This window comes from Aedes albopictus, chromosome 2 (assembly GCF_035046485.1).
Source record: "Aedes albopictus strain Foshan chromosome 2, AalbF5, whole genome shotgun sequence".
Taxonomy (NCBI): domain Eukaryota; kingdom Metazoa; phylum Arthropoda; class Insecta; order Diptera; family Culicidae; genus Aedes; species Aedes albopictus.
Window position 1 is genome coordinate 279763048 of NC_085137.1, and position 20720 is coordinate 279783767.

The window sequence follows — 20720 nt, forward strand, 5'->3', positions numbered from 1 at the left end:
CAGTACTCAAATTTGAGTGAATACAACCTAGTCAAAATTTCGGTTGGGTGAAAAAAACCTAAAATTAGGTATTCCTTTCACATGGAAGCAAGCGGGAACAACCCAACAAAAACATCGATTCCATCAACTCAAAAGTGGCTTGACGCACGCAACCCCGAAGTTGAGTGGAAAGAACTCACTTTTGGGTAGTTTCGTCTCTCCGTGTATAGATTCCATTGACCAATCCAAATTCCTGTGTGGTAGTGGTTTGTGTTCAGATTTCCCGTGTTAATCTATCTGTAAGAACTTTGTAAACATCTTTTGTTCTCCCGTATATGGATAGGCTTGCATTAGGTTTCGTGAGACATTTTTTGGACAACTCAATAGACTCGCGGAGACATGGTTGAGCAATACGATTTTAGTGTGTTTTACCGCACGAAAAGAAATTTAATAATTTTATATATAAGGATTGATTAATATTTTTCATTAGATACGCCGTAATTGATTTCATAACATCAATTAATTATGTCCATTTAGAAACCTATAAGCTATAACATTTTCTTATACCCTGTATAAGTTTTATGTTATGGTGAAAAAGTATAAGTTTTAACTAATATACTACATAAGGTTCTGCTTTGAAAATTTATTCCAATACAAACAAATGTTGCCGCCGTTTGTTTGGGGCTCCGCAGTGCCTCAAACGGGGAATTTCTTTCCGCAGAAAGAAACACAAGGTTTAAACTTAAAACACTTTATTCAACTTAACTTGGCGTTGTCTAAGCCACGCCAACGCTTATAAGTACACTTTACTTCACTAAACACTACTTGACCATTTGCCGGGTCAGAATGATACTATTTCGCAGTACGTCGGTCCATGTTCGCTTTTATAGCGCTCAAAAATGTTGCACGACAAGAATTCGAAAACTCCAGAACAATCCGGAAATCTGGTGTCACTGCAACACACGCGGTCGGCTCTCTCCGCGCGCGATGACGGCGATGATGATGATGACGCTGAGTTCCCGATGGTGGCGGTGGCGGCAGCGCGCGCGTTCACTCACGAGCGCGTGTTTACATCGATGAGTGGCGATGATGGTGGTGCCGGCGGCGGGTGAGCAACTTGCTGCTGATGATGGTGCTCCCGCGTTTGACGTTTTTCATCTTCTCTTGCGTGATAGGGGAAAGTGGGGCACATTTGCGACCGGAGCGTACTTGTCGGTAGCGAACATGCACCTCCGGGCTGGAAGTCATCTGAAGCACTGCAATGTGGATTGCAGTTGTCTTCGATCGGCAGAATGGAGAGTTTTGAAATCCCTCGTCGGTATGTTGTTCCGCCAATCCTCACGTCGACAGCTCGCACAAGATTGTCCGATCCAGGGTACACGTTGGTTATTCTACCAAGTCTCCAGCTTTGAGATGGCAGATCTTTCTCCTCAACCAAAACGATCATTCCAGGACGAATATTCGGACTCGTTCGTTGGTTCTTCGTTCGAGGTTGCAGACTCAGTAGGTAATCCTTTCTCCACTGTCTACAAAATTGCTCGCGAAGATGCTGCAAATATTGCCATCGGGACAATCGATTCAATGGTACATCGTCGTAAGTAGGCTCTGGGGTGGCGATGAGAGGACGTCCAACGAGAAAGTGACCAGGCGTTATCACTCTGGATCGGACGGGTCGGCAGACATGGAGAAAAGAGGTCGAGAATTGAGGATCGCCTCCACCTGCGTTAATACCGTAGCGTATTCCTCAAAAGTCAGCTTGGCATCTCTCAAAGTTCGCTTCAGATGGTACTTGGCACTTTTCACCGCAGCCTCCCAAAGGCCGCCGAAATTCGGTGCTTCGGGAGGGATGAAATGCCAGGCGATTTCCTTCGGTTGACAATACTCCTCGATGTGGTTAACAGCTTCGCGGTTTCGGAAGAGTTGATACAGCTCGTGCATCTCCGATTTGGCACCCTTGCAGTTACTCCCATTATCGGAATATACTTCCTTGCTCAAGCCACGCCGACTGGTAAACCGGTGGAATGCTGCTAAGAAGGCCTCGCTGGTCATGTCGGAGACCAACCGCCTTTGTTGCCATGCAAACAAATACGGCAATGTAGGCCTTCACAAGTCGTGGTTTGTACCGGCCCTCCTTGACCAGTACCGGGCCTGCGTAGTCTATGCCAGTCCATTTGCTTGGGTCACTCGGCAGGACGGCAGGCTTCCCATTAGTTGGCTGGAACCCTTTGGTCTGGAACGAAAACAGTGTACGCAGGATCTCGTAATCTTCTGTACGGATGATCGTCCGTCTAACAGCCAAAACTTCAAACGAAGGGCCGCCAGTAGACCAGAGGGACCGATGTGCATTAGCTCCTCGTGGTAGGCCTTGATGATGAGATCGGTGATCGGATGCTTTGGTAACACGAACTGATGTTTGCTGGCGAATGGAAGGTTCGAATGCTGAAGTCTCCCTCCGACTAGTAGAACTCCGTTGCAGTAGATGGGATGCAGCGCGTAGATCCGCTTGCACGGCTCGTTGGCTTTCATGCGATGAATTTCATCCGCTAGCGTCTCATGATGATTTCCAGAGACTCTCGTAACTCTGGAATCGTTGGACGATGACTGGTAACGCGCTGTGAGGCGTTCTTTATTCGGCAGTTCCGAATAAATCGCTGAACTAGAGCAGTCACACGCTGTACACACTAAACGCTTTCAGCAATATTTTGCTGAATTTTGCCGAACTGAAGGGTTCAGCAAAACTTTTTGCTGAACTTTCGGCAAAGTTTGCTGAATTTCAGCAAAACGTTACTGATGATCAGCAGAGTTTACTGAACAAATCAGCAAATTTTGCTGAATTTCAGCAATTTTTTTGCTGAAACCTTCAGCTCGGCAAAATTCAGCAAAATTTTGCTGAAACCCTCAATCGATTTTTTGGTGTGTAGTTTCCGAAATGAGCTGTATTTCGAAAACACAGGCAGCTCATCTTGGTTGATGGCCAACGCTGCGATGATCGGTGTTGCTCTAATCTCCGGGATGACATCGTCAGGCAGATCTGCTGGGATTTCCGCCTCGTACTCTACACTCTGCAGAAACTTGGGTCCCGTCCACCACAGATAGTTGGTACGCAATGCTTCTGGTAGTTGTCCTCGTGACACGATGTCTGCCGGATTTTCTTTCGTTGAGATGTACTTCCATTGCGCACTCAGCGGGCCGGCGAGCTCATGTATTTTCCCGATACGATTCCGGACGAACACTTGAAGGGATGTCAGTGGTTTCTTCAGCCAAGCGAGGACTATCTGGCTGTCCGTCCAGAGAATGGTATTGTCCACCTTCAAGTCGAGCGATCCGAGGACCTTGGAAACCAGTCGAGCCAGGAGAAACGCTCCCAGCAGCTCCATACGGGGAATGGTAACTTGCTTTGTAGGAGCCACCTTCGATTTGCTGCACAGCAAGCTTAGACTTGCGGATCCGTCAGGGAAAATGCTGCGCAGATACACCGCTGCTCCATATGCCAGTTTCGATGCATCCGAGAAGCCATGCACCTCAACAGCGATGTAGTTCGGTGTTACGACACACCGAGGAATTGTGATGCTACTTACTTGCTGAAGAGAAGTTCGAAATTGCAACCATTCTTGTAACAAGTCGCCTTCCAGTTTCGCATCCCACGGAACTCCTGCTAGCCAAATCCTCTGCATGATGAGTTTGGCGATAATGATTACCGGGGACAGAAGACCAATCGGATCAAACAGCTTGCTGATTTCGGAAAGGACAGATCGCTTGGTCGGTGGTTTGGATTCGTTAGCAAGATGGTTAGCGACGAATGCAAACTCATCCCGCTGCGGACTCCAGGTCAAACCTAGAGTTTTCATGACTCCTTCGCAGCCGTCAGTCAGATTCACCAACTCCTCACGATCTGATTCAGGGATGCATTCAAGTAGCTTCGGAGAGTTGGAGCTCCACTTATGGACAGGGAACCCAGCGGATTTCAGCATTCCAATAAGCTGGGTCTGGCATTCGATGGCTTCGGCTACGGTATCAGCTCCAGATAAGATGTCGTCGACGTAGCAATCTTCTCGGATGATGTTCGCAGCGATGGGGAAGAAGTCGGCCTCGTCGATACTCAGCTGCAACAAACACCTTGTCGCGAGGAATGGGGCGCACGCTGTTCCAAACGTCACCGTTGTCAACTCCAGTACCCGAAGAGGTTGCGCAGGATCATCTCGCCAGAAGATCCTTTGGAAGCACGAATGGGCTGGAACTACCTTGATCTGCCGATACATCTTCGAAATATCAGCCGTGAACACAACGAAGTGCTTCCGGAAGCGAACGAGGATCACGAAGATGTCGTTCTGCACTGTTGCTCCCACCAGAAGAGCTTGATTGAGAGCAACGTCAGATGGCGAAGCCTTGGCTGATGCATCGAACACCACACGAAGCTTTGTACTGGAGCTCGATGGACGAAGTACCACATGATGGGGCATGTAGTATCGGGGTTGACTCGGTGCATCGCAATCCTCGATGATCTCTCGGCAGTGTCCCAGGGCTTCGTAGTCGTCGATGAACTTGCTGTACTGGAGTTTGAGAGCAGGATCCTTCTTCATCCGCCTTTCGAGGGAAAAGAAGCGACGCAGGGCTAACTCTCGGTTGTCCTTCAGCTGGGGAGGATTTTCTCGGAAAGGCAGCGACACAACATATCTGCCGTCCACGTCTCGATAGAGGGTATCCAGAAACTTCTTTTCGCATTCCTCCTGGTCCGTAGGTTGATCAGCATCGTTGACTTCTTCGACTTCCCAAAACCTTTTCATGGTCTCGGAGAGTGTGCTGGCTGTGGATACGTAGCACTGCTGATCGTGCTGTTCTTCCTCGACGTCACCAGCGACCACCCATCCAAATTGCGTCTCCTGGAGGTCGGGCAAGTCCTCTCGCAGCTGGATTCTTCCCAATTTGAGCAGTCGGAGGAAATGGGATACGCCAAGCAGCATATCGATTTGGCCAGGCGTATTAAACTCGGGATCAGCCAGAAACACAGATGTCGGAATCGGCCACTCCGAGATATCCAGCTGGGTCGTGGGGATGACTCCTGTCACCTTGGGAATCACCAAGCATTCGACCATCGTTGAGAAGTCAGTGTACCTGGATTCGACTGCCACTGTCAACTTCTCATGAGCGCAAGTCCTGGTTGCACCTACTCCCGTAATTGGTACAAGCGTTGGAGCCCGGTGTACCGCTAGACGATCTGCCATACTCCGTGAAATAAAGCTCATCTGCGATCCAGAATCCAGAAGCACACGACAGGGTACCTTCCTGTTGCAGAGGTCTCGCAAATTCACCAGAGCTGTCATGAGCATCACCGTCTTCTGCTCCAACGGTTGGTTGTTCGGAACAGCCGTGTTTGACGATGATCGAGAAGGTAACTGCGATGGCGACGCCGGTTGGTTCCCTGGAGCTGTGCTTGCCTGCTGTACCGGTTGAGCGAGCTTCTCTGGTGATGGCCTCGGGATCTCATGCAGAAGCGTGTGGTGCCTTCGCTGGCACTCCGCACAAGTCTTCCTGGATGGGCACTTGGTGGATCGATGTCCTGGACTTAGGCAGTTGAAGCATAGGTTCAACTCCTTTATCTTCTCTGTACGTTGCGCGGTGGTCCACTTGTTGAACGTAGGGCACTCGAAGTGGCGATGATCCTCGTTACACAGAAGACAACGCTGGGGTTTGCTCGTCGGGGTTGCAGCGTGCACTTTCTGGCTTGTAGACTTCGTGTTGGATGGCCTGAAGCTTCCTTCCTTCGTTGTAGATGCTTGGTGTTGACGGTTCTGCAATCGCTCCAACACCTGACACTCGTTCTGCAGGAATTGCATTGTCTTGTCGAAGTCAGGCAGCTTACCGTGCTCCTGGGTCCTCTCCCACAGCTGAAGTGTCTGGTCATCCAGTCGGGCCGTGACGATCTTTGTCAGCAAGAGACCAGACATCGCGTCAACCTTTACGCCTTGGTACTCTAGTCCTCCGATGTGCCGGTTGACCGCCTTGAGCAGCTCCAACAGGTCTTTGTGGTTCCTCTTCGCAATCGGCTTCAGCTCCAAGAGACCCGCCAGATGGGTGTCAACGATCACACGAGGATTTTCGAACTGGTCTTGAAGCTGCTTCCAGGTCTGCTGGAAGTTATTCTCCTGGATCATCTTTGCAGTAATCCATCCCGATGCTTCGCCGAGTAGGGCCTTGTCAAGATGGTGCAGCTTCATGGCGTCGGATTCGTTGCTGCGCACGACGATGTCCTCAAACATTGCTCGGAACTTCGGCCAATTCTCCACTTTCCCATCGAAGCTGGGAATCGGAGCTCGCAACGTTCCTCGAATTTGGACGGCGGTGTAGCATCCAGCACTTCTCGGTGAGCTGCTTCGTACTCCTGGTAGTGCAGCTCCAGCCTCTTCGCGAAGACCTTCAGCAGTGAAGGCGTAATCTTCGTCGGATCGTCCTCTGCTTCCTCCAGGGTTTGGTTGATCATTGTGACCTTCCTCTTGATTTGGCCACGGTGATAGATGAGGGTCTTGACGTCATCCATCTCTTCCTCCTTCTTGCCCTTTTTCTTACTCTCCAACTTCGGTGTGTGATTCAGAGGCGACATTTCTCTTCGTCACACGTACTTCGTTTGGGTGGGGGGTTACGACCGACGGTTGGTCGAAGCTCTCTTCTTCGGTGTCCTCACAGGTTGCCACCGACAGTGCCGATCTCCTCTGACCGACGGGGATCCTCGGCTGGTCTCCTTGTTGACCAGAGGAACGACGCACTTGTGCCGATCTCCTCGCTGACCGGCAGAAAATCCTTCAGGGGAAGGGTCTCGTTTCCACTGATCGCTCCTCGACCAGCAGAAAGCTTCGGTGATACCGACCGACTCGTCGATCGGTAGATGTCCTCCGATGGGATGGTGTCTTTGCCGGCGGCAAAGAAGACACCGTTGGTGTCGATCGTCCACAGACCGGCAGGGATTCCTCGACTGGTCGCCTCGATGACCACACGGAGAAAAATCAATCCAGTTTGAAACAACTAACACGTTGGTTGAATTCCAAACTAATGAAATAGTAGTTTTAACATGCATATTGTTTGTTCCAAATCATTGGTTTCGGTTTGAAACAACCACACTATTAGTTGTTTCTACCACCCGAAGTTATGAACAGTATTTGTAGTTTCAAACCAACGATTTGTTGTTTTCAACTATAGCAAGGCGTTTGTATTTACTAAAATGTAGGTTGTTCTGCTTCACGTAAACAAACTGAAATTTTGGTTAGATGCAACCGGCTTGGCGGTTGAGTCAAACTAATATTTTAGTTGGCGAAAAATCTACTGCCATTTTAGTTCGAAACAAACAAATTTGTTGGGTTGTTTTATTATCCGTTTTCCCGCCTCACCGTCAGCAGCAACCAAGCTCTTGTCGTCCCAAAGTTGGTATTGTGTATACAAAGGCTGACGCAATTTCGTTGCATAGATGCAAAAGCGAGGCAAAAGTAACCGAAAAAGTTATTATAATTCGTTTCAACTTCGTTGTCAGAAGGTAAGATTTCTATATTTTTCTTTGATTTAGTAAATAATTGTTGAATTGGGTATGTTGTTTCTTTGAATTTTAGATAGTAGCCGAGAAATCATTGAAGACACCTCACATATTCCACACAGATGATGCAGAAAATCCCATCTTGCGACTCGACAGTAACCTCATCAGAGAAGCTCTAGGAGGGAGTCGCTACCGCAGCTGAAGAAGCGATGGAAATTCACAGTGGAAAAACCAAGCTGGGCACATCATATCCCACTACACACTTAAATTAAATCGCCGACCTCAGCAAACGGATTGCCGAGAATCCAACAGCCGAGAATCCCGTAATAATTTTTACTGAATCTCGGTAAAATTTTTACCGAGATGTCGTTAAAACTTTGCCGAGATCTCGGTAATCCAACTTTTTACCGAGATCTCGGCAAAGTTCACCGAACGTCGGTAATGGTTTTCCGAAATCTCGGTAAAAATTTTACCGAGAATCAGTAAATATTTTACCGAGATATCAGCTGTTGGATTCTCGGCAAACCGTTTACCGAGATCAATTTTTGAATTTAAGTGTGTAGGCGTCACTAGAGCTTCGACCAGGACAGCCACCCAACATGGATTTCCCGAAAAATATTCCCAAGCGCATAAATTCGCAGTAAGGAGCATTATCGATCGTGTCTACCTCTCACTCCAGTATGTACATTGTACATCGGTAACCCGATTCTGTTTTGGCTAATAAATGGCTAATAAATATTTAACGAAAAATGAATAAAATAAAAAAAAATGTCTTTAAATATAATTCAAAAAGAAAAAAAAAAGAAAATTGCGGTAATTTCAACTGATAGCGTTTGTTTTTTCAACCAACTTCATCGTTCATTTCAAACGGTAATTTGTTAGAATCAAACCATAAGCGTCGGTTAAAACAACTAACGAAAACCGTTGTTTTCGCAACTGTCAAAATGAAACAACCATCTTACCAGTTATTTCAAACGGATGTTTGTAGAACTTAACCGTTAAATCAGGGGAACAGACAAACGGAAATTTCAGTAATTTCAACTAACACAGGCAGTTGAATCAAACTAATATGTCGTTTGTGCCAAATTCAAATCGAAAATCCGGTTAAAACAAACTGAAATTCGTTTGTGTTTACTAATATTTTTTCTCCGTGCAGCAGGAGTCGATGGTGAACCGGGGACTGTAGGCCGGTTCCACTCCACAGGCACTGAATCCGGTTCGGACGGACCAAAATGTTTGGGGCTCCGCAGTACCTCAAACGGGGAATTTCTTTCCGCAGAAAGAAACACAAGGTTTAAACTTAAAACACTTTATTCAGCTTAACTTGGCGTTGTCTAATGTCGTTTTCGTTTTTGCGGCGGTGCTACACCGCTTCGTGCTACACTTGTCGCTGAATAAACGAACATTTTCGGTGCAGTTGCATTGGTGTGCGTGTATAAACACCAAAATATTGACAACTTTGCAAACGCTGATTGGTGGACACGGTGTGCAGGTGCTACACTCTCGATTTTTTGAGTGCTACACTATCATGCGCGGTGCAGAAAAAGTGCTGCACCGGTGTAGCACGAAATTCAAAAACGAACAGTTTCGGTGCAAAAGTGCTACACCGGTGTAGCACTACCGCGAAAACGAAAACGACATAAGCCACGCCAACGCTTATAAGTACACTTTACTTCACTAAACACTACTTGACCGTTTGCCGGGTCAGAATGATACTATTTCGCAGTACGTCGGTCCATGTTCGCTTTTACAGCGCTCAAAAATGTTGCACGACAAGAATTCGAAAACTCCAGAACAATCCGGAAATCTGGTGTCACTGCAACACACGCGATCGGCTCTCTCTGCGCGCGATGACGGCGATGATGATGATGACGCTGAGTTCCCGATGGTGGCGGTGGCGGCAGCGCGCGCGTTCACTCACGAGCGCGTGTTTACATCGATGAGTGGCGATGATGGTGGTGCCGGCGGCGGGTGAGGAACTTGCTGCTGATGATGGTGCTCCCGCGTTTGACGTTTTTCATCTTCTCTTGCGTGATAGGGGAAAGTGGGGCACATTTGCGACCGGAGCGTACTTGTCGGTAGCGAACACCGTTAATTCAACGAAGGAAGCCATTGATTGTGATCTGAGAGAGAGGAGACAGCTGGCTTCGATTGCATGCTACTTAATGTCAAGGAGGACCTGTCACAAACTGTCACCGCGAACCGAGCTGAAAATCGCACATTGATGGTGTGGAGCTGAGAGAGAGGAGACAGCTGGCTTCGATTGCATGCTACTTAATGTCAAGGAGGACCTGTCACAAACTGTCACCGCGAACCGAGCTGAAAATCGCACATTGATGGTGTGGAGTGGCCAAATATCCAAAAGATATTATCAAAATTTTGCTCCGTTTGTTGTATTTAAAAAAGATAAAATAATAATGATCAGTTTCCCACGACCAGCGCAACGAATCCATTTATTTTCCATGCTCTGTCGCATCGAACTTAATATGCAATTCATTTTTGACCAATAATATATTTTCAAACCATTGTGCGGCGCTAAAAGTTGTAAAAAGAAGTAAGAAGAAGACATGTAAACATCGTGGCTGTCAGTGAGCTGTCTCCTCCCTCTCAGGTGTGGAGTGGCCAAATATCCAAAAGATATTATCAAAATTTTGCTCCGTTTGTTGTATTTAAAAAAGATAAAATAATAATGATCAGTTTCCCACGACCAGCGCAACGAATCCATTTATTTTCCATGCTCTGTCGCATCGAACTTAATATGCAATTCATTTTTGACCAATAATATATTTTCAAACCATTGTGCGGCGCTAAAAGTTGTAAAAAGAAGTAAGAAGAAGACATGTAAACATCGTGGCTGTCAGTGAGCTGTCTCCTCCCTCTCAGATTGTGATCATCACTTTGTTTCGGCACGAAAAGAAATGTGTTTTTTTCTTGCTCAGCTCAGCAAATGGCAGAGCAAATTGCGCGAAAATCGAGTACTTGAAGATCACGGTAAGTATCATACATAAATTATCATCATTTCTGCATGCTGCAGAATGCTAACATATCTTTTCTCTTCGATAGAGTATCCTCCATCCCCGAAAAAAGCCATCAGCCTGGAACACGATCCCGAGAAAGTTCCTGTCGCAATACATATTCCGGTATTCTAGTTCCTTGATATGGGCAAGGATTTGGGGGCGCAGCTAGAGAGCCATCTCCGTCATGGTTATTGCCATCTCGAGAGCGGCTCAGCCTTCAGGCAGTGTTGCGAAATGAGCGAGTACTCACACATCAAGTCAAACTCACTCATGAGTATGAGCAGTACACCTTAAACTCACCGTGAGTATTACTCGCATTTGAGTAAGCGCTGTACAACTCACACTCACTCGTGTGTATTGACGTGCACATACTCACTCACGAGTATGCTTTACTCATATTCATACGGTAATCTAAAATGTATCTTAAGGCTTGGAATCCTATCAAACATTAAAATGGTATGTTTTAATGGGGTGAATGTATTGAATCAGTAGACAAGGTTGCTTGTCAATAATTCTATTGCTATTTTTTTTTATTCTAGTGAATTGTAACTTACTGCTAGTTCTAAGCGCTCCGTTAAGAGCGGTCCTGAAGAGGTCCCCTTTGAGCCCAACAGCTCAACGTGAGGGCTTTTGTTTGAACTTAAACCTCTTGTAGACAGAGATATAACTCTGGCGTGAAGCCAAAAATTTGGTGCAGGACGTGGTACTGATTTGAATGGGCGGTTGCATTAAGCTGAAAACAGTGATTTTTCTGTTAGTGCAGGCGTGACATTCACATATGATTGAGTTCAGCGTTGTTTTAAATGGACGAAATGTATTCTCATGTTTGTGCGTCTTGTAAATTTAACAAAGAACACTAAACGCATTGAACAAATGTGTAAACGATCGTTTCTCAAATGCACGATAATTCGTACGACGAAGTTCGCTTCCGCACGTAGCAGATTGAAAGGCAGGCTGAAATTTCGTAAACGAGCCCGTGATACCCCACCAAAGGCGGCGGCTTCAAGAACTAACGCTTCCTTCAGGGGGTTGGCAGAGATAGAAAAAGTTATTTTACGGAATCGTGTGGTGTGCTCGATTGGTAGCCGATTTGACAGTTCGATAGCAGCAGACTAGCATTTAATTACCTGCTGTAAAGGCGCATAGTGCTGAATTAATGCCATTTTAGCTGCTTATTGGTTACCTGGGTGTGATTTCTGGCCATATTACTGGTAGTAATTTGCTCGGCAGTTTTTTTTAGGTCCGAGGTTCATATGATTAGGGTGGTCCATTTTTATATGAAAAAAAACTAAGACTTGAAAAAGCTCATGAGATTCCTTCAGAATTTGTTCCTTTTGTCACCCATAAGTTCCAATAAAGTATTGTTCAAATTCTATCAAGTCTGAGCAATTTGTTAAGAAACATTCAGCAATAGGGCACAAAGTTGTACCGGGTTCTAGCAAAAAATTGCTTAAAAATCAACAATTCGTTTTGCTGGTTTTTGCTTTGCTGGGTGCGTTTAGTGTTTAAGTTTCATGTTCGAAAGTAGAGCACTCAAGTAAATTTACTAATTTTTGTAAAATTTAAATTACAAACTGATCAAGTATTTAGTATGAGGCAAAACTGTTACTTTTCCTTACGGAATTATAGAACGGACTATTTTTCCGCGCAGAAAAACTACAGCTCTTTTAGGTTTACAAGGGAGGCGTTACCAGTGTTTTTTCTTACTTGCCTGCTCAAGTAATTTTGAAGCGAAACCACTATTTGGCCATTACATACCCTATCTTTTTGCACAGTATTAGAAACTAGCCATATGGGAAAAAACAATCAAATGTATGCAGAAAAGAAAAGTTTTAAATGTTTCGACCTAGGAGATGCTGTAATTGGGTTTTTAAATTAAGAAAAATGTATCGATTTTTTGATTTTATACGAAAGAGCACCTTTTTCTGAGCCACTATGATTTTTTGCAGATTTTTAGAACGTTATTTTGATACCTAAAATCAATTTCAAAGAGAATTTTCAAAATCACCTTTTGACAGCTGGGTAACTGTTTGACAGCTCCACCCAGTACAAAATGCGACGAGGGGTGATTCGACAAATCGCTCCCATACAAACTTCAAATTGATTTTTAAACAGGTTCCCGGGCACCAAAATTCATGAAAATTTGGATTTCGGCTCAGTTTGGCATGCAGATTCAGAATATGGAATTATCTCAACAACGCTAAAGAAGCCAATTGACCCTACCATTTTTTATTTGAAGGTAGGTAAATATATGCCAAACATTTTTATTGAATACCGTAAAGTGACCCGACGTATGCGAAAAAAGTTATACCCAGGGGGCCAGCAAAAGGCAAAATCACCGTAGCTCACAACAAAAACACGTTCAAAATTAAATAAAAAGAAAATCGCGTTAAGTACTGTTCCTTTGAATTCCACTAAGAATTTGCATCCTTTGACAGATACGTATTTCGACCTCAACTGTAAGGTCGTCTTCAGTGTCTTGTACTTGACAAGACACTGAAGACGACCTTACAGTTGAGGTCGAAATACGTATCTGTCAAAGGATGCAAATTCTTAGTGGAATTCAAAGGAACAGTACTTAACGCGATTTTCTTTTTATTTACAGATATTCCCCTAACAAGCCCAGGTTAATCATCATCACGTTCAAAATTGTTTGTGCTGAAAATTGATGCATTACACAATTTCTTACTGATTTATTTACTATCTTCACGTTGTCGTGTAATTTCGAACGATTGCACGCCAAAATTTTGGTAACCTTTTGCTAGTTTTACACGTTTTACTTAAGTAATAACTTATGGTAATGACTAATTCGCAAATTTCGTACACATCCCAGATCTGTCAGAGTGCCCAAAAGTGTCAATTTCCCAAACATGTCAAATTCATGTGGACTACGGCACATCTATTCGTGGTTGACGTCCGCGCTGCCCCGCTGGTTATACCCTTAACAAAGTGTGGCGAAGTATTGCTGTGTGCATTCGCAATGCAAATATCAAATGCGGGAGCACCAAATGCGGTAAGATTTTCTAACAAGTAACCCGATGTCAACGGGAGCTTTTTGATCCCAGGGTGGCGGTGATATTGACCATGGTTGCTAAGTTGCCCTTGGAAGCATTGTGTTACCGCATTTGAAGCGCATTTGGGCACCGTTTGCATCTTGAACGCACACAGCAATACACTGAAATAAATTTTGTTGTGAAAACTACCGATTCCATAGTAAAATTACTAACCGTACCTATGATTCTCAACCGACAACAAAATCTGTTAAGGTAACTGAAATATGCTTGAAAATACAATGCATTGTAGTAAATTCAACTAAAAGCGTAGTCGTCTCAACAACAAAACATTGTTAATTTTTCCCGGACACGCATTTTACAACACAGTGTGGTCAAAAATACAATGCTCATTTGTTAAATTAAGATTATTTTTAGTAATGTTAACTGCCCGGCTACACGGTAAAAAATCTGCACTGTGATATGAACGGATTGGCACTTGAATTCGCACTACTGTTTAATCAGTTTGTTATCAATTAAATATCATTCGAAAAGGAACATCCAATGCCTCTTCAATTTTAATTGAACTTCACTTCAATTCGTTGTTGACAATGTTTTGAATTCGAATATAGAACTAAAAAAAGTGATGCTAACCGCACCCAGATTCGATACCAGGACCTTGAGATTCACGATCATCTGTTTTACCACTACACTACTTCACACCTGTTACAGAGGTTCGATTCAGAGCGAAACACTTTCAACCACCTGTCATCTATATTTACTTTCATACCCAAAACAGTCATTATCAAATCAACAGCTTTTCACTTTGGATCGTACTGCTTTGTACACTAGTGCAAATTGAAGTGATTTTTAGTTGATTTCTCCGGTGGGTTTGTTTTGGCTATCAAATCAACACTGACAGCATTGCGATTTCAAAGGAAAAGCCTTTCTGATTATGCTGATTGGGATGTTGAATAGTTAAGGGATTTTTCCCTTACATTGAGCGTGCAGAATTTTTACCGTGTAGTTAAGTTGACAGTGTTTTAGTAGAATTAACTGGAAATTGTTGTCGGTTGAGAATCATAGGTACGGTTAGTAATTTTACTATGGAATCGGTAGTTTCCACAACAAAATTTATTTCAGTGTATAGAGATTTCCTAATTGATAATATTACTTTGCATGCGTAGGTAAACAATAAGAGTTTTTAGCCATATATGGTGCCAAAGCTCTCGAGCGGATCCACCTTTCCTCGAAAACTGTGCCTAGTATATAAATAATCACCATTGCAGTACAGAACAAACGAAAACATCATTTCAAACCAAGAAAAATAACGTACTCACTAAACTCACCGTGAGTAAAATGAGTAACTCACGCGTGAGTAATGACGTCATACTCTCGCGTGAGTAATACTCACGCGAGAGTATGACGTTATTACTCACGCGTGAGTATACTCATACGCGAGTAACTCACAGCGTGAGCATTACTCACAAATAAGTAAGGTGAGTGAGTATTTTTTACTCGTGAGCACAAGTTTCGCAACACTGCCTTCAGGATCATGAATTTACGCCGGAGAGCGGAAAAGGGTCGTCAACTGCACCGCATTGGGATCTGGTAGAAGTTCAGCTGCAGTGGGAGCAAAAGGCAGTGCAATGCTACGGGAAAAGATGACTCCGCAGTGTGGAGCTGATGTGGGAGGGTCGTGGAGCATATTCAGGTTCGTTTAGTTTAGCGTCTAAGTGGTAATGGTGATTTAACCGATGAAATAAAACTATTTTTATTGATACCAAGTTAAGCCTTATTATTTTTTCAACGCGAAATTAAATTGATAAGTATCTATAATCAAAATATACTGTAATAAGGTTCATAAGATTTGACGCATACATTCTATAAGATTTCTAATGCAAGTTATTAAAAACAGTGAATGACATTCATAAGTAAAACTTATACATTTTATTCGTTGTATGTTATGCTTCATAATACACTCCCAAATGATATTTAAATGGAGAACGAAATGGCAAAGAAGTATAACATTTTCTTATACATTCAATATGGAAATTTTTTTTCGTGCGTGAATTTAGAGTGTACCAAGCGAATATGACGTCACGCAATCCATTGTCGCTATTGAAATCGTGACGTCATGCTCGTTTGGCTACACGAACTGACAGTTCGTTTGGCTACAGTTGTCTTCGCCTTCGCGAGTCTATGGAATCTATAGTGTCTATAGTGTGTCAGCGAGGGCCCCTATAACCGAGGCGGTAAACGCACGGATATTCAGCATGACCATGCTGAGGGTGATGGGTTCGATTCCCGGTCGGTCCAGGATCTTTTCGTAAAGGAAATTTCCTTGACTTCCTTGGGCATAGAGTATCTTCGTGCCTGCCACACGATATACGCATGCAAAATGGTCATTGGCAGAGGAAGCTCTCAGTTAATAACTGTGGAAGTGCTCATAGAACTGTCAAAAGGAGGGGTGCGAATCAAAGGCGTGCCGTTTTGATAGCGAACTGTATTGGGTAAGCTTCAACTGAAAACATACAATTTAATGGTAAGTACAATTCATCTCAAATAGATCTACGATTTCTTACAATTTGGTGGGCCTTAGCTCGCTCACACTGCTGTTCCCTTTCAAGCGCCAATTACAGCAGCACCTAAATTTGTTTTATATTTCAACGGTTTTAATTTTAATTATCGAACTACTCTTACTTTCTTTTCAGGTTTTCTTTCCAGGTTTCTTCTCGTTTCAGGTACTCGGACCACTACCCTAGGAGCTACGGATTTCATCGGTTATTACACTTATTAATTTTCCAGACATTATTCGTAACTAACCTCACTTCTGAAGGGATTACCGTGGAATTCAACCTTGAGTTGTTTCCACCTAAATTGGCCTTAATTTTCACCTAAAGTCACGATCAGATTAATAAACTATATATTAACTTCATAATCAAACACTACCTCAAATAAATTCAACTGCAACTGTAAAAACTGTATAACTGATGCGCGCTAGATATTACTCTCACTACGTTCTTCAGCAATGGACAACGTGTTTAGCGGAAATGATCTCCTATGACAGCCGTCAATGTGGATGACTGACATCGTTGACGTTGACAGCCCTTTCGTTGGTGTCCAGGGTTGCCAGTTCGCCCTTTCCTGCATCAACAGCCTCCCCCGGGTGTAGTCCGGAGATCTCCGGACCTTCACTGTCATCTCTCAGGTCGAGTAGGGCTAACCGTGACACAGGTCTCAGCAGAGTTTTCCTCCCTATCTGCACAAACGCTCGTCGATGTCGGCCGTCCGGACTTGGGACAGTACGGACGACCCGTCCACGCTCCCATTCATTTTGCTTTGTCAGCTCAGCTACCATGACCAAGTCTCCTGCTCGTAGCATTCGAGTTTCCTCGAACCACTTTGGATGCCGACGAATCACCGGCAGGTATTCAACCAACCAGCGCTTCCAGAATACATCCAGCTGGCGTTGAATCAGCTCCCATGTTCTTCCAAGTATTTCGCGACGGACCAACTCGGGATAGTGTCCGTGTTCTGAAGCATCGTTTTCCCCACTATGAGGTTTCAATCCGTTAGAGCTAAGCAGCAAAAAGTGATTGGGCGTTATCGCCTCGGATTCCTCAGCTTCTAGTGGCAAATACGTCAGAGGCCTTGAGTTGACCAATCTTTCAGCCTCCACGACCGGCGTCTGCAGTCCCTCGTCGTTGAGCTTTCCCTCCGAATATGCTTCTTGCATGGCTGCCTTCACCGACTGAACTAAGCGCTCCCACGCTCCGCCCAGGTGGGGTGCTCCTGGCGGAATAAAGTTCCATTTGGTGTTGGTACCGGTGAACGTTGTAGACAGTCCCTGACTAATTTGATGTCGCAGCACTCGATCCGCCCCTTGGAAATTTGTCCCGTTGTCGCTGAAGAACTCGGCGGGCGGTCCTCGGCGGCCAACGAATCGGCGAACGCAGGATATGCAGGACTCGGTTGATAATGTATACGCTACTTCCAAGTGAACAGCACGTACTGTTAGGCAAGTGAATAATGCAATCCACCGCTTCACATTGGATCTTCCCAGCTTGACTACCAGCGGCCCGAAATAATCCACACCAGTGTAGGTAAACGCTCGTTCATGGTGGGCAAGTCGCGCCGCAGGAAGTGGCGCCATCGGTGGTATAGCTGGCCTGGCTCGGCGAACTTTACACAGTGCGCAGTCCCGACAAATTTTCTTCACCACCGATCGCAGTCTTGGGATGTTGTAGAATTGGCGTATCTCATTCACCACTGTCTCAGAGTTCCCATGCTGGCAACGTTGGTGATAATCTAACACCAGCAGCTCGGTAGCTCGGTGGTTCCTAGGAAGGATAATCGGATGGCGTACATTAAACGGTATATCTTCAGCAGACCCGATCCGTCCACGCTCGCGCAGCAGACCGCTGTTGTCCAGCATCGGCAACAGCTGGAAGATCGAGCTATGTTTTCCTATGACCTCCTGCCCACTCTCGTTCGGTGCCTTGTTGCATAACGCCGTGATCTCGTCAGGGTATGTTTCACGCTGCACCGCTTTGAAGAGTGTTACTTCCACTAATTGGAGTTCTGTTTGGGATAGCTGCCCAGTGCGCAATGATCGCTTCTTATTCGAGTTGTTCAGGAATCTCAAGACGTACGCTATCGCTCGCAGCATTCGATTCCACGATGAAAATCTGTCGAAATCTATCGGGGATTCGAAGGAACAGTGGTACAGAATCGATGCACGCATTTCTTCGCTGGTAGTAGACACTTGATCGCTCGAACGAGGCCATTCGTTCTCCGGAAGTCGCAGAAAATGTGGTCCTTGAAACCACTTGCTATTTCTATCGAAATACGGGCCGCTTCCCCACTTGGTAGCCTCATCCGCCGGATTGGCCTTCGACGGTACCCACCGCCAGTCGTTCGAAGTTGTATGCTCCAGAATCTCTCCTACTCTGAACGAGACGAATTGTCGATAATTCCTTGGGTCGGATTTGATCCAGGCCAAAGCCGTTCTGGGATCTGACCAGAACACCATCTCAGATATGGGAATATTGAGTTCTGACTTGACGAATTTCGACCATCGTACTCCCAAGACACAGCCTTGCAGCTCGAGTCTCGGAATTGACCAGGGCTTCAGCGGGGCGACTTTCGATTTAGCGGCGATTAGACAACATTGTGAGTCACCACCCTCACTTTGAGTGCGTAGATAAATCGCGCAAGAGTACGCAACCTCGCTTGCGTCGACAAAAACGTGGAGCTCTGAGTTTTGGTACGTGTACTGGTCGGCGTTTCGGAAGTAGCACCGCGGGATTCGTATATCCGCGATGTAACCGATCATCTGCACCCATCTGTGCCACTTCGCGTAGATTGCTTCATTGACTTGCTCATCCCACGAAGTGCCTGCTCGCCATAGGTCCTGGATCAAGACCTTTCCGTGAATGATGAATGGCGAGAGCAATCCTAAAGGGTCGAATAGGGTCATCACGCAACGCAACACTTGCCTTTTCGTCGGTCTCGTGACTGTATTGATCAGGGATTGGACTTCTTCACTCATCTGGGTAGAGAAGCTCAGTTCGTCGCTCGAAGGACTCCACAGCATTCCGAGAACTCTTTCGGTTTTCTCGCTGTCAGCCAAACTTATCTGCTTGACCGACGCAAGAGGTGCCTCTCCCAGCGCTTCTAGAACCGAGGCACTATTAGACCGCCAGTTGTGCAAGTTGAATCCGCCGTTGCCATGCACGAGCCGCAGATCGCATGTCACCTTTGCTGCCTGTTCCCATGAGCTAAAACTCGCCAAATAATCGTCGACGTAGTGGTCGTCGACAATCGCTTTTGCCGCCTCTGGATAGAGCTCGCTGTGTAGTTCCGCATTCCGGTTCTTGATAAATTGCGCTGACGCCGGTGAGCAAGTGCTTCCAAATGTAGCTACGTCCATCACGTAGACCGTGGGAGCATCGGTCGGCTTTGCACGCCATAGGAAACGTTGAGAGTCCCTGTCTTCTTTACGAATTCGGATTTGATCGAACATCTTTTGGATATCCGAAGTAACGGCCACCCCATACAACCGAAAGCGAAAAAGTATTGCCGGAAGAGACGTCAGTTGATCCGGGCCTTTGAGGAGCTTGCTGTTTAACGATACGCCGTTCACCTTGGCCGCAGCGTCCCAGATGACTCGGACTTTCCCCGGTTTCTTGGGATTCATAACCGCTCCGACTGGGAGATACCAGATTCGCTTCGGATCTGCTGCTTTCATCTCCTTAGTTGTGAGCTTGTGCGCATAGCCTTTGTTCTGGTATTCACCGATTTGCCGGTGAAGATTCTCCTTCAGTCCAGGGTCGCGGTCCATCCTTCGTTCGAGGCACTCCAGTCGGCGCACTGCCATAAAATGGAAACTCTACTTCATCTTCTCGCCAAATAAGCCCGGTCACAAACCGGTCACCCACTCTCTGGGTCGTAGCTTCCATGATAGCTAGCGCTCTCTCATCTTCCTTTGCCAGAGAGGTTTGCGCTGGCGTCGAACTCGCTTCTTCGACAGCGTAGAATTTCTTCACCGCTTCGTGGAGTTCTTCATCGCAGGAACATTCGCACACGTGGAAGCTATACGATTCCTGTCTGCTGGTTCCTCGCGGGCCGTAGACGCACCACCCCAGCCTGGTTTTCACTGCAACTGGCGCTGTTCCGTCACCTTCTCGTTCTTTCAGCGGTAATGCTAGTCGCAAATTGTCCACCCCGATCAGAATTTTGGGTACCGCATTTTGATAACTGGTAATTGGAATTCCCTTCAGGTGTCTGTGCTGTTGTGCAGTCTCATCCACTTGGAAACTTTGACCGGGTAGGCCAAGGTTGGTCACGGTTCTCGCATTAAGCAGTTTATGCCGTTTTTCCTGCCCGAGACCAGCGATTTCGATCGTTATCTGCTGCGAATTCTTCTCCACTCTTGAAGTGTTCCCGGTCCAACGGAAACATAATGGTAGTTGCGTCCCCTTTATTCCTAGCGAGGCCACCAGATCATTCTCCACCAAGGTTAGATCCGAACCTTCGTCGAGGAAAGCGAACGTATCGATTGACTTGCTCATGCCGTGCAACGTTACCGGAATAATTCGGAATAGGGTTCCGGAAGTAAGGTGACGATGGGTGTGATTCTCTGCCACCTGAACCAAGGCATCAGAAGATCGTTGAGGGCCCTTGGAGGAATGCAGGAGCGGATGGTGCCGT

At 45.8% G+C, this 20720-nt stretch overlaps 3 protein-coding genes across 3 annotated transcripts; all 3 read right to left on the minus strand.

Annotated features, from left to right (window-relative positions):
- Positions 1-1632: 1632 nt before the first annotated feature.
- LOC134286598 (uncharacterized) lies at positions 1633-2028 on the minus strand. The gene has a single exon (XM_062848231.1). The coding sequence runs from the start codon at positions 2026-2028 to the stop codon at positions 1633-1635; it is 396 nt and encodes a 131-aa protein (XP_062704215.1).
- A 108-nt stretch (positions 2029-2136) lies between these two features.
- On the minus strand, positions 2137-6194 carry LOC134286599 (uncharacterized). Its single transcript, XM_062848232.1, has 2 exons — positions 2931-6194; positions 2137-2580 (listed from the first exon to the last, which is right to left on the minus strand). The coding sequence occupies exons 1-2, from the start codon at positions 6192-6194 to the stop codon at positions 2137-2139; spliced, it is 3708 nt and encodes a 1235-aa protein (XP_062704216.1).
- Positions 6195-16578: 10384 nt separating this feature from the next.
- On the minus strand, positions 16579-19758 carry LOC134286600 (uncharacterized). The gene has a single exon (XM_062848233.1). It carries the CDS (start codon positions 19756-19758, stop codon positions 16579-16581), a length of 3180 nt encoding a protein of 1059 aa, XP_062704217.1.
- Positions 19759-20720: the final 962 nt, after the last annotated feature.